Source organism: Falco naumanni, chromosome 4, assembly GCF_017639655.2.
Source record: "Falco naumanni isolate bFalNau1 chromosome 4, bFalNau1.pat, whole genome shotgun sequence".
In the NCBI taxonomy this organism is placed as follows: Eukaryota; Metazoa; Chordata; class Aves; order Falconiformes; family Falconidae; genus Falco; species Falco naumanni.
In genome coordinates this window covers 22055781-22081444 of record NC_054057.1, presented here as the reverse complement: position 1 = coordinate 22081444, position 25664 = coordinate 22055781, and the positions used below count along the sequence as shown (strand labels likewise).

The following is a 25664-nucleotide window of genomic DNA, read 5'->3' as shown; positions in this document are numbered from 1 at the left end:
GGAAATAAAGAAAATAAAGGGAATTGAAAAAAAAAAGGGGGGGGGGGTAATGCAACTTTTTTTTACTTAGGAAACACGTTAAAGAAAAAATGTAAAATTATGTATGATTAGAATGAAAAGTAAAAGGAATAAAACCAAGGAACGTGGAACACTGAACATCCTGTCTGCCTTTTCATGTTTCATTACACAGGCGGTTTGATCTATTCCTACTGAACTGACCATATTTTCTTTATTGTAGGCTCTTTCCACACTACTAGAAACCAGAAGGTAGCTCTCTCATGCTCTGGAACATTGTCACTGACGTGCCAGATCAAGCAAGCAGGCCTGTGCATCCAGTAGTAGCTCCCATCTGTGCCTGGATACATGCTCTCCAGAAGATCCTGGAGAGCCATTAAGGATCATCCAGATGACTGTTTTGCTTCTGTATGTGTGATAATGCTATGTAAATGGCAGAAATGAGTTGATCTGCCCCTTGCACTACTCAGTCTGCTGGTCCTGAATAACTGATGATGATAGCTAGATGAAGCTGGAAACATAACTTTAAAACAATTACAGAACTTATTTATGTGTAATTGTCATCATCTATTTTACAGGAGATCCCTATCAATAGCCTCTTCCTTTAGAATACTCTTAAGATCTGGGTTCCAGTGGGTCAATTCCCAAGTGCCACAGTTTCCTCAGTCTGATTGTATGAAAAGTATTTTCTTTACTCTGAGTTCCCCACTTGATTTAATTGAACTTTTTTTTTTTGTTGTTTTTTTGAGCAAGGGAGAAGCACCCCAACTATCTAATCTGTGCCATTCGTTATCTCAGGTAGGGTATTGACCATGGCTGAGCTTGCCTGGCATTTGCCTATTATTTCAGGTCAATTACTTCTGAGAATTGGGCTAATAAAACATGTTCTCCCCAGGTTAAAGAGAATTGTAATAACCTCTATTCTTTATAAAGTTTCAGTTTCCCTACAGCTTGAAGCATGGCCTTGACAGGCATCAGGGAAATAGCTGTTATGTCAGTAATGGGCTTCTTGCCATCCCAAGTAAAAAGCTGTCTCCAACAAACCCAAGCAGGTAGGCCTCCAAAGCTCATATCTACTCAGCAGAGATTTGCTAGACCTCTGCATGGAGTTCAGGATTTTCTTTGTACTGAGGATGCTTGAGCCTAAAGCTGAATTAGATGGTAAAGAACAACACCGCTCTCCCCCCTCTGCCCCCCCCCCCCCCCCCCCCACCCCCCCCCCCCCAGACCCATGGTTGTCGTTGTGGCCTGCTTTGGGCCAGGGCAGCAGTAAAGACAGAGAGACTGACTCGCCTCTCTTCTTGGCGATCATCTCCCACACTCCTCTGGTGCCTTTCAGAGTGGTGTTTGCATGGTTTGCATACAGAGGGGGCAAAACTCAAGCTTGAGTCTGAAGCAAAAGAAATGATGAAAAAAACCCTGAAGCCTACTAAGGAGCAGGGATTTGAGTTTGCAGTGGAGGGAGAGAGGGCGTGACTGTGCAGAGAGTAGTAATCAATGTGGCAGAGGAAAGAAAACGGGGAAAAGGAGGTGGTACTGGTGATGAAACAAGGCAGAGGAGGACAAAAGCCACCAAATGAAAAGGCTGGTAAAGGGGACACAGATATGGTCTGGGGATGACAGAGACTGATGGAGCTGGAGGGGAACTGAAACGGGAAGAGAAGCTGAGGAATGATGGACTGAAGGGAAAGGACTGCAGGGAGGAGGCAAGAGGAACAAAAGCACAGAGGCAAGGGGAGCACAGATTGTGTGGAGAACAGCGTGAGGAAGTAATGGAACTGGAACAGGACAAGTGAATGGAGTTAAGCCTGAGAGGAACACGTAAAAAGTCTGTGTTCATTAGTGTCTCCCCCCTTGCCCAAAGTGATACCTCTGTGCCTCATACTCCCCTGCTCTCAGCCAAATCCACGAGCACAGCATGTGTCTTACTCCTTTTTAGGGCAGGACCACCAGGATGATAACAGAACCTATCAGCCTTTCCATCCAGTCAACTGACCGAAGGTCTCATTTCCAGCTATGAATATAAGCATGATCTCACCATATCACTCACTCACATTACCATTCTGCTTCTGTAACAACCCTGAAATTTATCCAAGCAAAAAACGAAGCTAAAAGAACATCCTTAGAGTTGCACAAATCAGCACTCTGAAGCTACAGAATGCTGGAGTGACAGTAGCCCACAAGGCAGTGTAGCATAGTCTTTCAGCCCCAGGTTATCGGTTCTTTTTCCCCAGACCCCTGCCTCTTCCAGTACACAGGATGAACTGTGCTGTGTTACGGAGGAACTGGTTGGTGTATTGCCTTTTCACTTGTTCTGTGTTTGTCCACAGACATGTATTCACCAAAGATATTTCCTCTTGAGCTCCTCTGTTTTTCAAAAATCTTAATTTATTTTCTTGTATTTCTACAAGATGAGGGTCTTCCCTTTCTCATTCACAGAGAAGTGGACAGATATTAAAGGAAAAAGCATCTCTGGGTACCCAGTCTAGGTCAAAAAGGAGATGATTTTTTAGACTGTGTCTTTAAATGGTTCTTTATACAGTTCCATAGTGTAAGTGCACTTAAAACTCTGTGAGTACCAGGCTCTTCTGTAAATTAAAGTCCAGAGTTTCAAGCTGGATATTGAGGGAGCACTTGTGAAGAATCTGTTTTAAGTGACTTGCCTGCCATTGCACTGGACTTACACAGCAGACAAAGCTTCAGCTTCTCAGCCCTCTACCACCTGAAGCAAGACCATCCTTTGCCCTTCTATAGCTCCCTACCTCAAATGTAACGCAAACTGGGGAACAGTGTAGTGATTCAGGTAGGGAACAAACTCTGGGACCACAGCCCGCCTGTTGCATTAGTCATTCTGATGCACCCCTAGAACAATTCCACTGGGAATGCACTGAAAGAAGGATAAGAAAAAAATCACGATAGCATGATTTTAATCACAACGTATATCGTTACCATAAAATACGTGTTCTAAGAGAAACTGCATACAGTAGAACAAGCAACTATTTTTCTAGCATCTCCTAACTTCTGATGGATTTATCCTGTAAACATAGATGGGCTTCTTCTCTGTTGCTTCTATTGTGTAGTGCGCTTATCCACACAGGAAAATTGATTGGAATAACTATTGTGGGGTAGAGTACCCCTCAATAGTTCTTCTAGAATATTTTTTTAATAAGAGTGTCCACCAGGGAGGGTATTCTGGATTAGCCATTGAAAAGCAACTTATTCTGCACTAGGTATTTTAGTCTATTTTCTCACATAGACAGGGGTAACTTTATGTATTTTTAACGTAAAGCCTCTTATTTGTCTTCTTCCTACAAGCTTGTCTACATGAGAAAATTTACTGACAGAGCAATAGCAGTATATTTATATCACTATAATTATATCTGTATCTATGTAGTTTATGTATTTACAGCTACCAATGCAGATATTTTTATTCCAGAATAAAAGTATTCACACTGGGAGTTATACCGGCATAATTTTACCACTATAGCTCTGCTAGTAATTTCCCCATGTAAACAATCTCTGAAATAATCTAACCAAGATTTTTTCACATCTTCCCTTGCATGACAGTTTCCCCAAGCTCTTCATAAGCTTGTAACAGTCATATATTTTACATTACCAATACAGTGTGAGTTATAGTATTTGTTTACTTGAAATATGGACATGGAGTATCTTTGAACAAGGTCATCCAATACACTCAGATTTTTGCAGATGTGCAAAAACTGTTAATGCTTCTTATGTATACTTGCAACCCCTTGTTTTTGCTATGTAAAGACCAAAGTTAATGCTGATGAAGTAATAGCAAGGACTCTGAACTAGGTGATCTGGAAGGAAGGGCTGTTCAGGAGGTCAGCTCTTCTCATCCTGACACTGACACTCAGTATTTCACTGCAGCGTGCTTCTCTCTCCTTTCCCACGTTACACTTCCTGTTTAAACTGTGCAAGCTCCTCCTGGCAAGAAAGGACTCTCGCTCCGGATTTGTGTAGGGCCAGGGTATGTAAAGTGGTTTGCTACACTAACTAAGCAGACAAACAGCAACAAACAGCCTAACCCAAAGCAGGAGAATCAGTCTGCCCACCAAGTTCAGAGCAATAGAATTCATTATATTAAATGATTCAAAACCTCCTCATTTCCAAATAACGTGAACTATATTTCAGTTCTAAGAATTACCCTCATAAGTCAGTTGAGGGCTGCTACCATTTGTATGGCCATTTTTAGCATTGATTACAATTTCTCAAGGCACGTTTACCTTAAGCCCCATCCACGACAGCACTTAGCAGTTCTCACTGGTAAGAGTCACTCTACTTAGCAATATACAATCTACTGTATGAACAAAAAAAAAAAAAAAAAAAAAGGAGGGAAAGCAGATCAGGAAACTCAGCAGTGAGGACAAACAGAGGGGAGAATTAAGGAGAGCCAGGGAGCAATACTTACTGCTGACTAACTGGCCAACACTCAAAGCTGAAGAGGAGGAGGATGAGGAGGAAGAAGAGGAAGCCTGACGCACTGGGCTTTGAGACATAGATGCTTGACTGTGAGCCAAATGCAGGAGATTGGATTGTGAGGCTGCTTGTCCCACTTGCGTCTGGGAGGGCTGATGGAGCTATATGTTAAAATGTAAAAATAGGTATTTAGAAAATGAAGCAGTAATAGGAAACGTTCAATGCACCATCTCATCCATCTACTTCTGGGGAACAAACCCCGTAAAGAGCATTAAATACCATGGACTTAGTTCAGGTGACAGTGTCACAGCAGAGGCAATCTGAGCTCTTTTGAATTCTGACTTTCCATTTTTTTTCTCAGTTTAACCAGGTACTTAGACTAATTAGAAGCTAAATACTTGTTTGAAACGGGTGACAGGAGACCTATGACATCCACAGCAGCATTCTGATTTAATAAATACACGTCCTTACCTGTTTTCTGACTCATGAAGCCAGACTTTTATTCCCTACATGGATTCTCAAATAAATCAGCATTGTTTCAGAGAGATCCTCTCAACTACAGGACCAGGGCCAAGAAGAGCTGGAATGGGGAACAGAAGATAAACTAGGGGAAAACCTCTTTCCTACAGAAAGGAGTAATTTGGTTTATGACATTATCTAGGAAACAAACCAAAATGTTGAAATCTTATTTCTCAATCAATAAATTGTCCTTGCCTAAAACACACAGTGAAACCTCTGAGCTCCATTTGCATCTAGACTATGTCAACTGCGACATACCTAAAATGTCTAGTGAGTACAGCAGATGCAAATGATAGACTGTGAAACATGAATTTGCCTTTACAAATTACTATTTTTTTTTTACGAATTTTACAACAGTGTAGTGTTTGGTTGTTCACTAGGGGAAAGGAAAGAACCATTAAACCCTTCTGCCTATAACAAGCTTCCATGTGGGACTGAAAATTAGGAACATTGTCTGGTACTGATTTTTACTTAAAATCCCCAGCAAATGGAAAGGGCAGTCTCTCTGCAGAATGAAGGTACACAATGGACCTTACAGTTTTGAATTGGTCTCTAGTAGGCCAGTCCTGCCCGTTCAGAGCCCAGTAATACAGTCCTGATACACTCAGGTGATTGCTACTTATTATACCTTTATTTTATTTTGATTCTTGATATTGATCAAAAAAGATTGCAAAAATGTACTAAAAGGCTTCACTTTTAAGTGATAGCTGTTATCTGCATTCTCAGAAAGGGGGAAAGATAAAGGCCTATTTGGCCTTGCTTGAAGACAGTAATTTAAATCTATTTCTTGAATTCTAAGGAGTGTGAGTTTTTATCTTTTGATATTTAACTGAATAAATGACTTCAGAACAGGAGCTGAATTCATTAGTAATACTCAAATTATATATAATATGCTCCCAGAACACATAGAAATGACTGATGCTAAGTAGACAACAAATTGTATGGCACAGTAGATAAAGGTATCTGATCACATTCAAGATGACACTTTTCTGTGGAATACGTATGAACAATTTTGATGACATTATTCCTGTTACGGGTCTGTTTAAGAATGGAAAAAATTAGAACTCCTTTTTCTACCTCCCACATGGAATGATATAACACAAAATGAAGCAAGAAACTTTGAGTTACCATTTAATAATAATGAAAATTGTTTATCTGACCAGTTTTAGCCTATTCTGACTTCTCTGGGGATCAATAAAAGAAAGCATTTTATTATCTCAAGGATTTTTTTTGGATCAAGCACACTTTAAAAAAAGAAAACTGGCACTTTATCAAAGGGACAATAGCTGAGAAGCTGATTGAAAGGCTTCCAGACTTCAGACTCGTGCAAGCACTGGGCATCTTTAAAAAAATTTCACTCCAGGGCTGGATTTTATCTATAGAGAGCTCCCACCCCAGAATATGTACATTTAAAATATCTTCTAGGGAAGGCAGACCACTAGGAGGACTGCCCATCCATTATGCCTACATCACTCCAGACAGCAGCTTTCAGAAACAGGCAGGCATTTGGGCTCTGGGTCTGTTGTCTGATGGAATCTCTGGCAAAACTAAGGATTTCAGCCTAGGCGAGGAAAGAAAAGGACTGTATTTAGATGAGTTAGATGCTTTTGTGCTATCTGGAACAGTCTTAAAGATGTTAGCGCTTATCTGCAAGGGCGGAGGAGCAAATATAGTAGCTATCTTAAAAAAAAAAAAAAAAAAAAAAAAGATCTGCAAAATTATAGTCCAGTCAACTAAACTTCAACCCGTGGAAAAGTATTGAAGAAAATAATCAAACAATTTGTAAGCACCCGCAAGAAAACAAGGTAGCAACATAGCAACAGACAACATGGATTGTTAGGAACAAACTGTGTCAAACCAATCTGATCTCCCTCTAAGACAGGGTAATTGGCCTTGTGGACAGGGAAAAAGCAGTAGGTGGTTTGACTTTACAAGTCTCTCGACACTCCCTCGTGTGGCATTCTTTATAACCTAGGGAAACATAGTTTAGATGAAATTGCTGCAGAATGAATGCAAAAGTAGCTGGAAAACAAACCCAAGAGGCTAGATATCTATCTGTGGGAAAGGACGCGTGCACGTAGGGTGCTTCACAGAAGCCTGGCCTTGTTCTGCACTACTCAATATTTTCTTAATGACCTGCATGATGGAGAAGAGAATATACTTGGTAAATTTACATGGTAATGACACACTGGGAGGGACTTTTGATAGGCTGGAATACAGGATTAGGATTCAAAATGATCCTGTCAGTCTGAGCATGCCACCAGCAATCCTGGGGTGTTGCAAAACTGAAGAAAAGGCAACTCCCATACCAAGCTGTGTGAAGAGGAGTGATGTCTGCAGTGCATGTGAAGAATCTTATCTTCTACTATGCACTGGAAAGACCTCTGCTGGGGTAACACCATGTCCACAGGTGGATGCCACACTTCAGAAAAAATCTGGACCAACTGGAGGAGAAGAGTTAGAGTGGCTGAAGGCCTGGGAGTTACCTGATGCTTATGAAGACACCTGGAATGATTAATCATGTTTAATCCAAAAAAGGGAAGACTAAGTGGGATATGATGCCTCCCGCAAATATGGGCAGAGCTAATGAAAGGAGGAGAGAATGAGTCTCTCTCACATTTTATAGTGGAGAGAATGAAGCACAATAACTGGAATATTCAAATTAGATGCTGGGAAAACCTGTCTAATGTGGCAGTGAGGCATTGGCATAAATTGCTGGGGGAACTTGTGGAGTTCCTATGAGTGCTTAGGTGCAAGTTAGACAAATAGCAGAACAGCTACTTTGCCGGCGAACAACAGAGTGGCTTGGATAATTTCTTGCACCTTGACCTTCCAGTCTTAATTTTTTATAATTCTGTGCTATTTTCCATCAGTATTTCTTAGGGAGAAATACGCGATCATGTACGACACAGATAGCAAACCCAATATTTTCCAGCCATGCTACGCATATATTCCGTGAACAGTTCAACTGCCGAGCACATCCACAATAGATGTGAAGCTTCCAGGAACCAGCAGAATGAGAGGGCATTCTGCATTCTCCAGTTGTGCAGGCAAAGCATGCAAACAGCCACTACCTAGCCCATGCACAGTATGCTGGTTAAGACTAGGAAATGTTTGATTCTCTGCACATGTATTGCACAATGCATTCACAAATGTGTTTTTGAAATAACTGGGATACCCAGAAGCTTGGCAGTTTTCTTCTCAGATGTCTGGCGATCTTTGAACAAATGTAAGAAATTCTCAAAATTTAGCTGGGAAAAAAGGGATATGGCTAGTGAAGTCTGGATGCACAGTGACCTTAGGTGCAATAAAATATGCAAGGGATGTTTACTGTTGGTTTCTAACTCACTGCTTGTGAGGAAAAAGGGAGCAATGTGGTTGGAAAGGCTGAAGAGTCACCTTAAGGCCTGACCAGGGACTGAGGGAGGATTCCGTCTTTAACTCCCTACATAATTTCCAGCACACCCCCTGTTTTACAGACATGATGGTTAAGCTGTAAATGTCCTGCTTAAAGAACAATGATAGTTATCTATGTTGTGAAATTGCATTAAAATACTCTCTCTCTTTCCATCCACTATAATTTCCACTCCAGAAATAGCCTTAAGGAGAGGCGACGATTAGATTATGAATTAGATTCTAGATGACAGAATCAATTTGAACTTGCAATAGCTGACTTTTCCCAATTTTGGACACGTACATGTGATATGAATTATATTTATGACTGTTGTGCATTTTCCATCCAAAGACAGAAGGAGGCACAGAAATTACAGAAGCAGTTGCTGTAAGTGCCATTCTGTGTAGGTGGATATAGTAGACACGTCGAGAATGATGACTGTATGCAACACTGATCAGTATCTGGCAGGAATACACATATGCACACTACAGCTAGAGGAATAAGATGAATATGAGAAGCATAAAGTGCAGCATAATATTTTATAAGAATAAACCGAGAAATGCAAAGGGCTTGATTCTTATTTCTTTTACATCAGTTTTACATGCTGCTGCCAACAGCAACAGTAGTATTGCTTGATAATTGCAGAGGCAAAGAATGAATTAGGTTTGTAAGACTAAATTTTGTTCTTAAATTATGCATGTAGGATATTCCTACGCCTGGAATGGTCAACAGCAGTCCTGTATTAAAGTCTTATGAGATCAGGGATGTTTCCTGCATCCAGAAAGTTACATGATGGTGAGAGAGTAAGGAGGTATTTTGCATTAGGTAAGGAAAGAGAAAGAAACTAAGTGGAAATAAAGAACAAAGTTTTCAGAAGGCATTGCCCTGTATCGTAAAAGAACTGCTACTGGTTTTTCAGAGAGTTTGGACAAACAGCAAGGGCTAAATATGGACCTAATGGAAGGGAGAAGAAAGTAATGGGTTTAAATTGCAGTAAGGCAGGCTAGGGTCAGGCATCAGGAAGACCTTTCTAATGCTAAGGAGAGTGGCCTAGGTTGCCTAGGGATGTCAGGGAACCTCCATCACTGAAGGTTTTTAAGACCAGGTTAGACAAACATCTGTCAAGAATGATATAGGGACAGTTGATCCTGCCTAGGGGGAGGGGATGGACTGCATGACCTCTTCAGGTCCCTTCCAGTCCTATTTTTCTATGATTCAGTGAAAAGGAAATCTGAGAGACGAGGTAACACAACAAATTAGGGAAGACAGAGGTGAAAAAGACAAGCGTAACAAAAAAGGCAGAAGAAACGACACTAAGAGGAGTGGTACAAAAAGTAAGAAATACATTTTAAACAATCGCCTTTATGACACAAATAAAGATTTTCAATTTTATCTGATGCCAGCTAGTTCTTCCTGGAAAAAATGGACATTAACTCTAGTAAAGACTAAAGTCCATGGAAGGTGCTGGAAAATAAATAGGTTGATACAAAAAGACATTTCAAAACACTTTGAAATGCCACGATAATGCCTTGCAGAAGTAGTAGTTTAAGTGTTTCATGCTTCCATTTCTCCTGTAAACGGAATTCTCTGCTCTGTGTGTGTTTCCTAAAATGTGCCATACATTATTTTTTGAGGAAGAGGGGCAGTGTGCTATGGTCACTGTATGATTTGAAGAGCACCATGTCAGAGGAATTCTGTCTTGCACACAAACCTACTCATACTGCATGACCAGACGTGAGCTTCAAAAATGTTTTCTTAAACCTTCTAGCAAATGGAGAGATTAAGTTATGCATATCCACATGCTTCATGCCAAATCACTTTCACAGGTAACTCTGCCAAAATGTTTCCCAAATACTGTACCCCATCACTCTAATTTAGATTAATCAACTAAGGGAATACATGAATCTGAATATGAAAGCTATTTGATACTTAGTAAGTATCTTTTCTCTCAGTATATAGTATAGTATAGTATATATAGCATAAACACTGCTTAGACTGACAGTATAGGTATGTTTGGAAACTAGATTAATAAAGCTTTTGGAGTTCACACAGGCTGTGCACAGAGCTCAAAATCGAAGATGACAGCAAAGAAGTGCTGGTGTGCTGTGGATATAACTGGGGGCAGGACTTTGACAGCATCTGCTGAAGTTCTCTCAAAGCCTTTCTGTGGTTTAAGAGCTATGTTCAAAGCATACACTGGAACTGAAGGTCTCTCAGCTCGCTGAATGAGGTAGAGGACACAGCTGGGCTTCTGTAGAAGATACATTTTTATATGCAAATTGGGTGTATCAGTCATTTTTGTGACCCCCATCAGGAATGATATAATGTCAATATTAAACTAACAGACTTAAATGTGTAGGCAAATGCATAATTCAAAGGTAACAGCAACATTCCTACAGTGATGGGCGCTTTACTCTCTGTGTCTCAGCTCCTTAGAATGACACAAATAACGTAGTGGTATATTCCTACTCCCAGTGGCGTGGTGCCCTTACACTGCTTTGAGATGCCCTACTCCTATGAGTGCAGATACCACAAAGAAAACTGCTCAGGAAGAGACATAAGGTACAAGTCAAGTGTTCATGCTGTGGCATGGAAAATCTGATGTAGTCCCTTATACTAATAAATAGTCTGGTAATCTTGACTTTCCAAAAGCTAGTAAATTTATCCAGGCATCAAATGGAATTATGCAATGCTGATGGGTAAAGGAAAAGAGAAAGAAGTGAGAAAAATTGTCACCCTCATCACTGAAAGTCATACAAAAAGCAAAAGAAAAATAAAGTTGCATTGAGACAACACAGCTTAGTGGCTATATTCAAACAGTGAAAGAAGGGTGCTTTTCTCATAAAACAAGACAGCATCAAAGCAATAAGAGCACTGCAGAGAGAAAATGATTGAGAGCTGGTTAGATTTTAATGGGAGAGAATAACAAGGGATTGCATGGAGCAGTGATAATGAGATGATAGGGTGTATATAGTAGGTTGAGACTGCAGAAAGAAAATGTCTGGCATGAAATTTGGAAAGCAGATGTACAAGCATGACCACAGACCCATCTGAGAGCTATCTCTGTCTTTTCAACAGTTAATCTGGAGCATGATAGCCAATGACAATGAAGATGGGGAACTGACTACGTAAGAAAATTCTGCCTAGGAGCTTGTTTTATTGTGTTAGAGTTGGCAGAAGCTCAAAGCTGGTAGTGCTATAAGACACGATGAAATATGAAAAGTTCTGGCAGGCAGTGTAGATAAAACACGACTGGGGACAAGTGGGACTACAGGCCTGATTTAATGAACCTAAGATGTAGAAGAAAAGAGCCAGACAACAGCAAGCAGAGAACCCACTTGATGAGGTACACCAGAGAACAATAGAATGTGTAGAAGTTGCTTTGGTATGGGTAAGCAAATCGTTATGAAAACACCAATTATTAGGAAAGCTGTTTAAGGAATTCATAAGCAAGAATGTGTTTTGAGCCCCAGAGATCACTGGCAGCTGGATTCTTCTTACCAAATTTCACACACCTAAGAATTAATTGTCTATCCTAAAATAGCTATCCTAGCCCCCTCCCACATCAATAGAGACAACAGATACCTTGAGATACTTATTAGAGATTCAGCCTATTTAAAAATTATTTCAACAGCTTGAGTTGCCGGTTGGACACGCATATGTCTCCTTGTTTATGTCTCTTTGTCTCTACAGGAAATCTAGTTAACTACCTTCCACCACATACCTAATTGCTCTATGACTAAGCTGAGCAAGGTGAATCCTTTCCTAAATTTTGTAAGACGCCAATTTGTGGTTCAAGTTCTTCTGTCAGTTGTGTTGGTGTCAGCATGTGTTATTAAAGATATGAAAGAACACTTTAAAACAAGGTTTTCAAATCTGATAGCAAATGACAATGCTAACAAGTTGCTGCAACAAGCTCATCTGTTCTTGAAAAAAAAATGTGCATTTAGCCACAGAACCTGGATTTTGATGAAATCCCTCCTGAGAGGCATGGAGGAAGTGCAAAGTTAAGGTTACAAGGTACTCTTCTATTATGAGACATAAACAGCTTAAAAAGGCAAGAAAGATAAAATTATGGGATAAATCGTCCTTTTTCAAGAAAGACTACAAGCAGGGATCAAAGAGTTTATACCAAATTTCTGAATGGTTTTAGGAAGCAGCAGGAAAAGATGGTGGACAGTGGTGAAGCTGAATCAGCAGGAAGAACACATGAATTCATGAAGTTATTTCAGAATACCATGAACAACTTACAGATCCTGTTTACAACATGCCGGGGGACCTCTATGACAGATGAAATTCAGCGTTGATATGTGCAAAGTGGTTCACATTAAAAGGAATCATTTTAGTGAGTTAAGCAGGGAATCAAAGACGTATCACAGTGGATACATTGAAAAAGCTGCTCAATGAGCAAAGATAGAAAAAACAGGATGTTAGGCTGTATTGAGATAAAGACAGAAAATATTATAATATTATGTAAAACAGTGATGCATCCTCTCTATGATCATGGCATTCTGTTCTGGTCGCAAAATCTCAAATAGATTAGTGTTGAAATTGAAATGGTTGGGAGATGCGCAGTAAAATTTATTAAAGGCAAAGAAAAACTTCTTTATGAACAGAGATAAAAAGGACACAGACTACCACAGGAGTGCAAACAGCTGCCTGCTTTAGAAAGCCACTATGATTTCTAGGAGAATTCTCAGTGTGCACATAGATGCTGCTACTTAGATTAGCAAAATCTTGGAAAACAGTGAAAACACTGAAGCTTTAATTACTCAGTGAAATGTAAAGAGGAACAATCCCTACTGTGGGCAGTTTAAGAAACATGAATCAGAAATATCTATTTGTTCTTAAAAAAAAGAGGAATATGATTACAATGGAGTAGCTTGTGTACATTAAAAAGCAACTTATTTACAACACAGAAGTAGTGCTTTAAACTACATGTAAGTAACCTATGAACTCATTTCCATGAGACATTGAGGCTTTAGTCTGTCAAGTTTGAAAAAGTTGTATGAATAAATAACACATGTAGTCTACCTCAGTAAAGCTGACTAAAAACAGCATCTGAGGCATTTAAGTCTTCAGGCAAAAAGTAAGCACTAGCATGCATTACTTAGCAGCTGAAACAGGCTACACAGGTTCAATTATTGTGACTCAGCTAACAGGCAGCAGCTTACTATCATCGCTTGCAGTCACCTCTCCCTCTCCTGCAGTATTTAGTTTCCAAGTGACAAGTTGAAAGCTAAACTAGGATCATCTGCAACTGCAACATTTTACTACATTATTTATTTCCTCATTTATTTCTTCGTGACAGTCTCAAAACTTTTCCCAAACTTGTCTTGTACTCTTCATTCCCCCTTCTGAAGATTCTTTCATCAAGTTACAAGACACCAGATGTTGAGTGAGTGACACCATTTTCAAAAATATTTGAAATTCCTGCTAAGCCCTCCAAGTTTGAGCACTTGGTTCTTCCAAATAAAAGGTTTTAAATGCATGACTAAATATGCTATCGTTAGCTAGACACTACAGTTTGGCTAAGTCTTTACCTGGGCAATAAGACAAATTTGGGATCTCCTTATCCTTTGGGTAATTTATTTACTTTTCAAATGATATGGCAGTTTGTATAGTACTAGCTCAATTGCTTTTGACTGTCCATCAGTGTTATTCCTATGAGGAATCTGGCTCTCATAGGTCTTTTTTGCTCCAGCTGAAATCAATGGCAAAATTTCCTCTGACTTCCCTCAGTAAAAGCAGAAGAGCCAGTAGAGGGAGCACAAATACATAGAAATAATTTCCTGCGATTCCTATAAAAATTATGTGTACTACTTTTTCATATAGCATTTGCACTATTTGTGCCCCCCCAAATCAAAACCACTGTCTTGATCAGGCTCCAACAGGTGTAGGTGAGGAGGCGCCGTGATGTTTGGTGGCCCTTCCTGCACCTTCCGGGACCTCAGGGCTCTGTGTGACAGGCACCGGCTGGACTCTGCAAAGCTGATCTTGGCAAAATAATGTTTTCTCCCTACGTAGCACCGCTGGGCAGGCCAGCATAATATGGGGCACATCTTTGGCTCTTGGACCTAGCCAGAGCTCTGCTGACCGACAGTCTCTGCCAGCTGATCACTGCACATGACCACAAAGGTTGGGTGAACCAGTACACTACAACACGAGATGGCTAAACAGTGACTTTCCACCGTAAAAAACCCTGCTCATTCTGCACTCTTCAGCCACAGTGCATGCCTTTACATAAGCCCAGTGCCACTAGCTGTGCAGAGAAAGGTCGCACCTCTGTCCCCTCTCTACCCACTGATACTGCTGGTAGATGTTGCCTGGAAAAGGTTGCTTTGCTACAGGAATCAGAAGGCATGGCGCTCTGCAGGTGAAGAGGTCTCAGGGAATAATGCAGGACCTCTATCCTCATCTTTACTTCTACATTTCTCAGTTTCAGATGGAATGCCAGGATTGTTATGCTTTTCAAGAGTTTCTCCCATAAAGGAGGGAAAGATGTAATTTCTTCAGAGGAAATGAATTCAGGGGACTCAAAAAGAAACACCTCACCTCACACTCCACCCCAGAAAATCTACTGTAAACTGCTGAGTCTCTTATTCCATTGTCTGGCTTTCCCATGCTGGAGAACACAGAGCCTACTCTCCCATCCCTCCCGGTTTGTTTGAAACCACATACATGCAACAACTGCAAAAGCACTTGTCAGTAGCAGAAGTCTGGTCCCATTAAAAAAACCAGAATTAGATAAATGACAAGTGCTTTGGCAAATGCCTGTGCTAGATACTACAGAGGATAGGAAAAAAAGAGTATGTAACCACTTGGATGTGAAACATCTTCAAAACAAACAAAAAACTCATCTTACAGATCCAATGGCTCTCTACTACTAAATTTAAGGGTGGAGGGAGTGGGGAGAAGGAAAAAATCATCAGTTTGGAATTCAGAGGGGCCAGGGATTTCCAGAAACATACAAAAGGCTGACACCTGTGACTGGAAGTGTAGGCAGGACTACCAAACAAGCACTCCCAGCAATAGGAATGCTAAGCTGAACATTTAAGTGAGTGACACCTTTGTAAGTACCTTTTTGGTAATCACATTTCACGTCTTTTCCATCCTCAATTTCCTCTCTTTCAGAGAAAAAAAGGTGGCTCTACAGATGCAGACAAAACTAATGAATTTGACTTTAGAGTAGTCAAAAAAGAACTACAAAAATCTTTTTGGAGCTCGGTGAAGTTGCTGCACCCATCCTGAAGTCTGTCAACCACCTGGTGCCTTACACTGAGTAATAATTTCCCTAAAATACTTTCTGTCTATGCAGATATGCAGAATCATATCCAATTTTCTAGTGAAGACTAGTACGTTCTATATTTTTCTTTCTTTTCTCCACACGTTCCAAAACATTTCAAGGCTCTGTCTACTTGCTGACCACTAACCAAGGAACTTCATAGGCCAGACAGGCTGCCTCTGTCTCATATTCCTACTGTGCTTTCACTGCAGGGAATTTCTCAGTTGGCCCTATATTGACCTTTAAAATAATAAAAAAAAAGAATAACTGGTTAATCTCTGAATATATCAATAAATTATATAAGAATACATTATATAATGACTCAACATATAGTACACACTAATATACTATGTATGATTGAATTCATCTGTTGTTATCAAAAAAGATAAAGATGTGGGAGGCTTTAGAAAAGCCACAAGAGAGTCCATGAGGAGCAGAAGATTTCTGTGCATCTGTTTTGATTCCTCAAAACATCATTCAGGCTGCAGACACCTTACCTGCTGGCCTGGTTTGAGCGGCGATAGTGTTATTCCCTGGGTATTGATCACTGGCAGTATCTGGTTGCCGATGACGGTAGCGATGATCTGACCCTGGGCGTTGGTCAGTAACTGTGGAGTTATTGGCTGTACCTGAAGTCCCTGAGCTCCACCTGCTGCCTGGCTGGAGGGGACTGGATTAGGCATCAGTGGGATTGTTCCAATAATCTGGAAAAAATGACATATAAAAGGAAAATGCACACACGCCGTGTATACTCGCTACACATAATTACTTATTTTATGCATGTTAAATCAAACTTAGGTGAAATAAGCACAAAGGGACAGATAGGATGGGCTGAAGGTGGGAAACAACCGTTTCTTCATGGTGTGAAGTGTTCCTTCACACTCACTTCTTGCATCACATATCACCTGCATGTTTTACCACTGTCCACTGTCATGTCCAACAAATCTGCCGTGGCTGAGAGTGTATGAACCAAATGCTGGGCCATGCTCTGGCCCCTGGGTGATGCTTTGTTCTCACCTCTCATTTGAACACAGAGTGAAATAGATGCAAATATCAGCCTGTTTCTCTTTCTTTCTACAACTCATCTGTACGATGTTATTAACTATGAACTGAGGTGTTTATGTAATTTTCCTTGATTTACTGATACCTAGTACACTAGGCAACCTCCTGTTAGTCCCATGTGATCTCAGAGAGGCACAAAGAGATACTGGTGCCTTTCGGGACACTGCTTATTAAGATACGTTCATAAAAATGCAGCTTCTTTTGGATGACAACTAAGTAGTGCAACACAACGGGAGGGCTGGTGTTAGATAAAACATTTTAGCTAACATTTCTGGGGCAAGTACTTGCAGAAAGAGACACTTGTGACATCTCAGACTTGAGAATCAGTGATTTCCTAAAATGTGAATGTGCCTGTAAAACTAATATGAGGATGAGATGTCAAACAGATGCTGTAAGAAAGCTTGTCAGTCAATAAGCTGCTAGGTTGAAGAAAGTTATGTTGTCAGAATACACTTTTTACAAGTATTAGAGCACCTGAAACAAACTTCTGATAAAACTTGGGAATAAAACTGAACTTTTTTTTTTTCTTTGCAAACAACAACAAATGAAGCTAGATGCATAGGATTATTGCAACAGGAAAAGTAAAAAAAAGAAGAAAAAATCCCACAATCAAAACCAAAACACATCTTTCTTTCCTTCACCACATATCTGGGATAACTGACTTTATCATAGGCCCCCAGAAAACATCTAACCCATTGTAAGGTTTCCAGTGTTCCCTCTCCAGAAGCTTTGCTTCCTCCTCTTTACCCTTAACACCCACCGCACCACATGTCCTTTTTGTCCCCCACCAGTATGACCCCAGCTGCCTGTGTCTGTTATCACATACATTGACTAGTGTAGACCTACTTGGCTGCTGAGAAATACAGTGGATCATATCTAGGTTCTCCCTCTTTTTCCTCAGTGGGGACAGTAACAGGGTAGCTTTCCTCAGTCTTATCTGCTGATTCTCATTCCATTTAGGAGCTTAATAATCTTTTTAGTTCTCTATTTCTGCCATTTTTTGTTAAAACTGGTCAGCCACATCAGTGGCTTTGTGGGCAGACCACTAAGTTACTTTCTGAGAGTGCAGACCTAGAGGAACAACTGCAGTTCTCTTGCTAAAGATGTGACAAGGATATGCATATGAACTGCGCTGTGAAGTGTAACAGGGATCTCTGAAGATCTCTGCTTATTCAACTCACCACAGGTGATACAGAACCACCCCAGAAAATCCATCCTCAAGAAAGCATCAGTATCAATCTTGGAGAGCATGCCATGATATCCAACTAACCCAAGCACAGCTGGAGGGGCAGGCCGCTCCCACCAGCGGATCACCCTCTCCCCTCTGTTATTAGGCTAAACTACGACTCAATCAAGCAACAACATGCTAACGAGTGACCGCTCCTGCAGCGGTCACAGCCCAGCGGTGCGCTCCAGGCAGGCGCAGCTGTGAGGTGCAACGCCGCAGCTTCAGCTGACTCCTTGGGTGAAGACAATGCACCCGGTTACCTGCGGCAGCTCAGCTAACGTGCGGTACCTGCCGAAACCATCAATTTACCAAACTTTCCCAGGTAAAAGAAGTTTGGAAGGGAAGACCAGAGAACCATAAAGAAAGGCTGGACAGCTGTCCTGTGGGAGGACCTGGTAAAATGGCAAGCCCAGGTACTAAGCTGTATTGTAAGAGCTGCATATATCAGAACCGTTCAAAACGTTGTAAAGATATAATTTAAGTTCTCCTTAATGCATTACTAAAAGGTAGACAGATCAATAAAGATTATTACCCCCATTTTACAGAGCATGACTGAAGCACGATGGAGCACATTCAGACAGAGGTTGTGAGTTAGCCTTCCAAACTGGAATTTCCTGGGAGTTTTTCTCTGCAGATCACAGTACTTTTATTATTATTTTTAAGGTGTCCCTAGCTGAACTGCAGCTGCTTTACTGTTCATGTGAGAATACGGCTCTTCACCGAGGAGGGAGGCATTCAGTTACATCATTATCAGATTTCAGAATGTTTTCCAAAATCTGACTTCCAGTGTGAATTAAATAAAACTTTCATGCAGTGCAACATGTAAATTTCACCCAGTTTTTGGTGACCTAAAATATTGATGGCTCACAAATAAATTATTTCACTTTGAACATATCTCACCAAGCACAAGGGATAGTCTGTCTTAATTTTATCAGCAGAAACATAGCAAAGGCCTCTCCTTCCTTTGCCATGTCAGTAAAGGACGTGACCTTGGAGTGTCATTACTCCAATGTAACTTTAACTATCAAGGTCCTAATTCCAGCAAAGCAAAAAATGCTGCGCTGGTGTTATCAGTAATAGAAATGTTTGCATTCACATTTAAAATGCATTTCTTGGACTGCAGTTGGACATTTTATAGAATGACAGTGCTGAAGTGGACAGTTTGTAAGGTCAGAAGCAGAAGGCTATCTATATGTATTAATGTGTGTCACACATCGTTCTGTACATGGCGTGCTGTACATGCACACAGTCAGGAATGGAGCAGGGAAAACACAGCTGGGAGAGGTGTTTCAGAAGGACAAATGAACAAATGACCTCAGGGGTGTTACCATAGGAGCCAAGGGTAAATCTGAATGGGAAAGTTTTCCCACTTTCTGAAACTTACTGAGATGTTAAGATTTTTTTTACACTTTATACCAAAATCAAGTAATATCTTGTCTGGTTTAAAAAGAGACATCCACCTGTTTCTAGTTAACCAACAGGGCTATTCTTTATGGCATGTATCTCTGATATGGCTAAACCCAGATTCAAGCTTCCCCTTTCAAGTTCCCCCTTCTCCAAGTATCGTCTCCTAAATATTCTAACCTCTGTCTCACTCATTCACACACAAGGAGGAGTATTGGAACTGGATCCCCTCTTCAAACCCTGTATGACTGTCCTGATGCCAAGCCAGATCCCTCTTCCTCTAATTTTGGTACGAAAATTCACCCTGGGCCTTGCTAATCTGTCCTATTAAAGTATCATAAAAGCTGGCACTTTATGAAGACAATTTATGGTTTTGATACATTGGCATTTTCTCAAGAAATAAAACAAGACCATGCCATGGGCTTGAGACACTAGTGTACCACAGTACAGACTACTTAATTTCCAGGGATTTCCCTAGTGGGGAGGCATTGCTCCTTTCTAGCAAATGCTGCTATTTCAGATTATATTAAAGGACAGTTCAGGAATAGCATGTGACAGGGACTTATTCCACAAGGTACTTCAAGAATCACACAACCACAGAATGGTTTAGGTTGGAAAGGACCTTTTAAAAATCATCTAGTCCACCCCCCCTGCCATGGGCAGGGACATCTTTCACTAGACCAGGTTGCTCAAAGCCCTGTCCAACCTGGTTTTGAGCACTTCCAGGGATGGGGCATCCACAGCTTCTCTGAGACAGCAGAAGAGGCTTCTTACTCTGTCAATGTTTGGACTCAAATTCACAAACAATCCCACCTGTCAAACACATTGTGGGGAAACCCAACATTTCTCTCAAAGCCCTCACGATACAAGTATGTAATTTTAATAGATTTGGGTTCTTTTTTGACTATGCACATGACTTTCACGATTCCTTCTATACTTCGTACAACTGAAAGCAAGCACTAACTATTCACAAAGGAGTTCCAAACAGGTGTCATATGCAAAACAACAAACAGACAGTTTTGGAAGTCCAAGGGTTAAATCAAGGGACCCCCTTGTAAATGCTCCATGACCTCTAAGGGAGTCAGGCACAGTAAGCTGCAGAGCACAACTGGTTAAATTAAATGACACCTGGTTGTATCTGTCTGAGGTACAGGTTCCAGATGTAGGCACAAGATGTAGTGCAGATGTGACATTGGAAATTGTACCAAGATGTTTAATGTAAATTCAGACCTCAGCTTTTTTACAGAGACAGGGCTTTGGCCTACCTCGAATTAAAATGTCAAGACTGTTAATTCTGGCCCTGTTCAAACGGCAGTGTTTCCAGGAGCCTTGATAGTGTCAGATTGTCATTGCTTCCTGATGTTGACTAAATTTTTTTTTAAAAAATATTTTTTTCTAACTTTAAAGGAAATTCAGAGTGATTTTTAAATGCATCTGAATATTTTCCATTGATTAATCTGTTGGTGTTGTTTTAGCATCCTACGATTTCAAGATATCTGAGATTAGGGATCTCATATCTTACAACCTGAATCTGCCATTGCCAAGACAACTTCTGTGATTAAGTGTCCTTTATATGAAATAAAGTTGTAAGGCTTAGCTTGCACGTGAAGTTAATTTGTTGACCTGCTCCTACCTACCATCTGTGGGCTCAGTGGTCTTTGCCTACATAGTCCTGCAAATTGTAAATCCATCTGCAATGAAAGAATAAGCACACAATTAAAGTGAAGGTAAAATCCCAAGCAATGGAGCTGACCATGGAGGGGAAAAATCCCAAACCCTCAGCACATCAATATTGTGAGTGTTATCCCAAGTGGCAGGGTAACATCCCAGCACTGATAAACAGAAGTGCTAGTCACTATTGTACTGTTAAACAGATTTTGGTCCCTTGTCTTGCTCAGTAAAGGTTTCTTCTTAGAAACGAAATGAAAATGTCTGATCTTAAACAACTGATCCTTAAGAAAGAATAATGTTAAAAAAATGCATTCTTATCCTTTCTTGACTGACAACACATCTTGATATTTAAGTGCCTTTGTGGATTACTTCACTGTAACTCACAGGATGAAGCTGCTGGCAGAAGCTGAGTGACTGTTCAGAACTTCTGGGGATAAATGTCTAATTGTAACCTTGTTTGTGCTGCAGTTATAAAACCAGATTTTGCATAACCGCATGAAGGACTAATTGCTGATTTCCCAGCAGTGAGTCCTTCCACGTGGCTCTGAATAAACCAATTGTGTTTTGACATTAGATGAAGTTACTACGATACCCTAAAATGAAGCATAAAACTGGTTTTTGTTAAGTTCTTCTCATCAGAAACAGGGATGCTGCCTTGCTTCATTGCTTTCCTAGCACAACCAAAGGAATATTACAAACTGTAGCCAAATGGATGGTTCACTAACTGCCTGTTTCTGCTGTGAAAAGGCTAAGACTACACTAAGTTGTTTCCACTGTTAGCCAGGGATGACATAAAGCAAACAGCATTATTTCATCTGAAAGCCTTTAACTATAAAAAGGAAATGTTAAGGTTTTTCAGTAATATCATCAAAATGAACGTACATCTGATTTTATCAGTGTTGCAGCCCTTTAAATATTGAAGGTTAATTATTCAGTTTTGGACAACAGAAGAACAATATAAAAATAAAACAGAGAAGCAGGGAGAAAGTAAAAGAAGCAACAGAAAAACTGTTGAGTAAAATGAGACAAACCACGATATATGCATCAGCTATTTTACCATCTTAAACTGAACAGAATGCATGGAAGTCTTACTCTTATGTAGCCAGTCAACAAATCACTATTTGAGTGAATGTTTGCCGATTTAAATATGCTTCACTCATCTTCATTTTCTAGTCCTCAGAATATAAGATGAAATGAAAGCTCACTGTGGCTTCTGTTGTATGATGCTGGTACATTTAAACTTTTTTTCCAGGTTTACAGGGCCAAAAGCTAATTTAACCCCAGCAATCATACCACCTACAGTACACAGGACAGTGTTTATGGTTTCTACAGTTTTGCAAATCTCCCTGAGAAGCTGCTTCTGTTTACAGATATGTACCTTCTTGTATGAGTGGATCAGCATGAGTTACTTTAAGGAGATCATCTACGGAGAAAATGACTGAGGAAAGGATAGAATAATGAGAATCTGCTCAGGATTTTTAGCCTCTGTGCAGCTGCCCCTTTCATAATCACACATATATACACACACACACTACCTATATAAATTATAAACTCAGAGACATTTTTTTGTATATATATACGATTTATTATCTACCAATATCAATAAACCCAGCTATTTATATACACTATACTATATATACTACCATCTGCACACTGAAAAACTGGAAGCATGAATACAAGCTCCATTGGCAGACTACTTCTGAAAGAAATGCCACTCCATCTCATTCTCTGCAGTAACTACAATATAATTGAACTCAAGACAGGATGAGGCTAAGGCTGCCTGTGTCTTGCAAAGTAAAAGCATTATTAATTTATGCAAAGGTTGCAAGTTTCCTTTGCTGCACTATATTTCTTGAGGAGAACTCAAAAAAAGGGCACAATGAAATGCTATTATGAGAACAAGGCATCAAACAGTGATACTAGAAAGAGGCATCTAAAAAATTATATTTGCCAGTCCCCATTTCATGTAAGGAATTATAATTTTCAAGGTAAAGTATTGTTCATATATCATACAAAATATTGGATGATATATTGTTTGTAAACATCACAATGGAACATTGAGTCTGACATTCTGCCTGACTTTCTCGGTGCTTTATTTTTTTAAAAATAATGTTTGTATACTAACATCAAACTATACAGGACTTTATTTGTCATCACTCTAGGACTTATGTGGTGAAATCTTTCTCAAGCAAATACTGTTATGTTCTCTTAGCAGGGGCGTGTATACAGTCAGAAAAAGAATGTCTCTTTTATCAAACACCCTGAATAACACAACATAACGTATTCTCATTAGAAAAATCTAAAGATATAAAATTACCAAAATAAAGATTAAAATTATATTGAGGGTCTACTGAGTTGTTCTTTCTAAGCAACCTACTTATCAGATTTAGCTTCCTTTTAAAATCAAGAATTAAGTCAGGCAAAAGGACCCTTGGAGGTCACAGTTCCCCACGTTGAGCAAAACAACTGTTGATTTTAATTAGATTTATAGGTCCTGACCATTTCTGAAAGTCAGCTAGCTAGATTCTTATGAAAGTGTCCATTATTTAAAATTATTTGATGGATTACTTTATATAAAGTATTTTAGCAATATTTTTGTTTGTTACGACAAAAGATCCATGATACTGTTATGACAAAACATCCACTATTGTTGTAACAGAATTGTTATGACAAAAGAGCCATAATTTGTAATAATGTTTGACGATCACAAACAGAAGTCCCAACTTACTGTTTCTAGCATTTGACTGTCTCCCAAACCACAAACAGCTTTCCTGACTGCTGTGCACATCCTTGTAGGGTGTATACAAGCAAATACACTTTTGTATGTGTGGTTTTGGTAACTTTTTTCCTGTAAACACTCTTGAGAACACAAAGTAATGGTATTCGTTTTCTCAGGAAGTAAATACAAAGCAACCGTTCCACCAGCATGCATTTCTAGATTCAATGACAATGAAAATATGTTGGTAAATATTTATTCAGCTCTACTTTCTCTTCACACATGCTGAGATTTTCATAGTTGCCTACAGAAGTATCATTGCTACTCGGCTTCTCTGATACTTGACTAAGTATCAAGAATCTCAGAGACAAGAAACCCCTGTTCTGAAATAAAATTTCCCAACCTCTGCAAACTTTATATATGCGCTGCATCTGCAAACCCTACCAATACGTTGTGTCTTTAGATTACAAACCATTTAGAACAAGGATTGGTTTTTTGGGGCATTAACATAATGTAAATATTTACTGCTGCTTCTCCCTCAGATTAAAGACTGGACTTGCTTTCAGCCATATCAGAATTTAACATACTGGACATAGAGCAGAAGAAAACGTAGGCATCCCTACGCTTTGAATACTTGCCATGCTGGGCCATTCAAGGCTAGCTTAGGAAACAAATTGCACTTTCTCAGCAAGCCTAATTAGGCCAAGCACGGTGCGTGCTGCCAATGTGATTAGGTTGCTTCCGTGCTATGGTGATATTATCGGCTTGTTTGGAACCAGCTTTGCTACTTGGTGTTGTATTGCAGTGTACCAGCCTACTACAGAGATGCTATCTAGAGGCTGGGAGCCAGAATGAGGCAGGGTTTAGTAATTGCTCTTTGATCCTGTGGTTTTTAAATATGAGCTGCTATTGAGATGTAATCTTGCGTAGATATGAACAAGATAATGTTCTCTAGTGCCACAACAGCTCTCACTGAAATAGTGCAGTTTTAATTTTTCAAGTTGTAATACTACTCTTTTAGAAAAGGGATGTTGCACACTACTGTCAACAGGGTGAACACGAGAATTTCTTGTGCTCTATTTTTGTTTCTTTCTCTTGGTTACTCCTTTCAACTTGTTTTGCATAGACAAGAAGCACGATTAAGGAGATAGCATGCTCCTAACTGCCTTTGGTAGGCAGTTACTGCTGTCACTGCTTTATCTTGTGGTGCCAATCCTGTGAAAGTTATTCCGCCAGAACTATTATGGTCTTGCAGATGTATGTTAAATTTGGGATCCTCAAAGAGTTATTTTTCTTTTTTTAGTTTTCATTGATGAAATTTCCTGAGGAAACAGAATTGCATTCTGGGCAAATGATATTTTATTCTAGCCTTGTCTGTTTAGAATATCAATATATGTTTTCTCGGACACTTCTCCATGATAAACCGGACTGAAATCATTAGCCATCAAATAACCTTCAGATGCAATCTTTAGGACCACAGTTCTTTAATTAGGTTACAGGTCAAAGAATTTCTAGGCCATCAATATATTCTTGAATGATCCACTCTTATCTTCTCACTATCAAATTACATACACTATATAAATTATTTACCAGAGATCACCAGATCTCTCAGTCTGTAACTCCTAAAGGTGAAATTAATTAGGCATGCTGATTCATTCAATCATTTCAGGTTTAGCCAAAACTCATTACAAGAAGGCTAACAGATATTGCAATCAATCAGCAGCAATGATAACTCAACATTGTTGTTATACAACCATATTTCCCCAAGTACTGTTACAAATCTTGAGCTTGCTGCCCAGGTGCAAGGACTGTGGATGACACAGTAGCTGTCTGTCAACGCTGTGCAACAAGATTCTTTTAAATACCAAATCATGCCCTACTTCAGCTGATGTTTCTACAAGTTTAGATGATCTGGACTTCAGTTCAATAA

The 25664-nt window shown here is 39.8% G+C and overlaps 1 protein-coding gene across 1 annotated transcript in view; it reads right to left on the bottom strand.

Annotated features, from left to right (window-relative positions):
• Window positions 1-25664, bottom strand: part of POU6F2 (POU class 6 homeobox 2) — a 250195-nt gene that overhangs the window by 8093 nt on the left and 216438 nt on the right. The window contains exons 6-7 of the mRNA XM_040593708.1: window positions 16151-16357; window positions 4448-4616 (exon numbers count right to left, since the gene is read on the bottom strand). Of these exons, the coding sequence (XP_040449642.1) occupies window positions 4448-4616; window positions 16151-16357 (376 nt within the window). The remainder of the gene's footprint in view (window positions 1-4447; window positions 4617-16150; window positions 16358-25664) is intronic.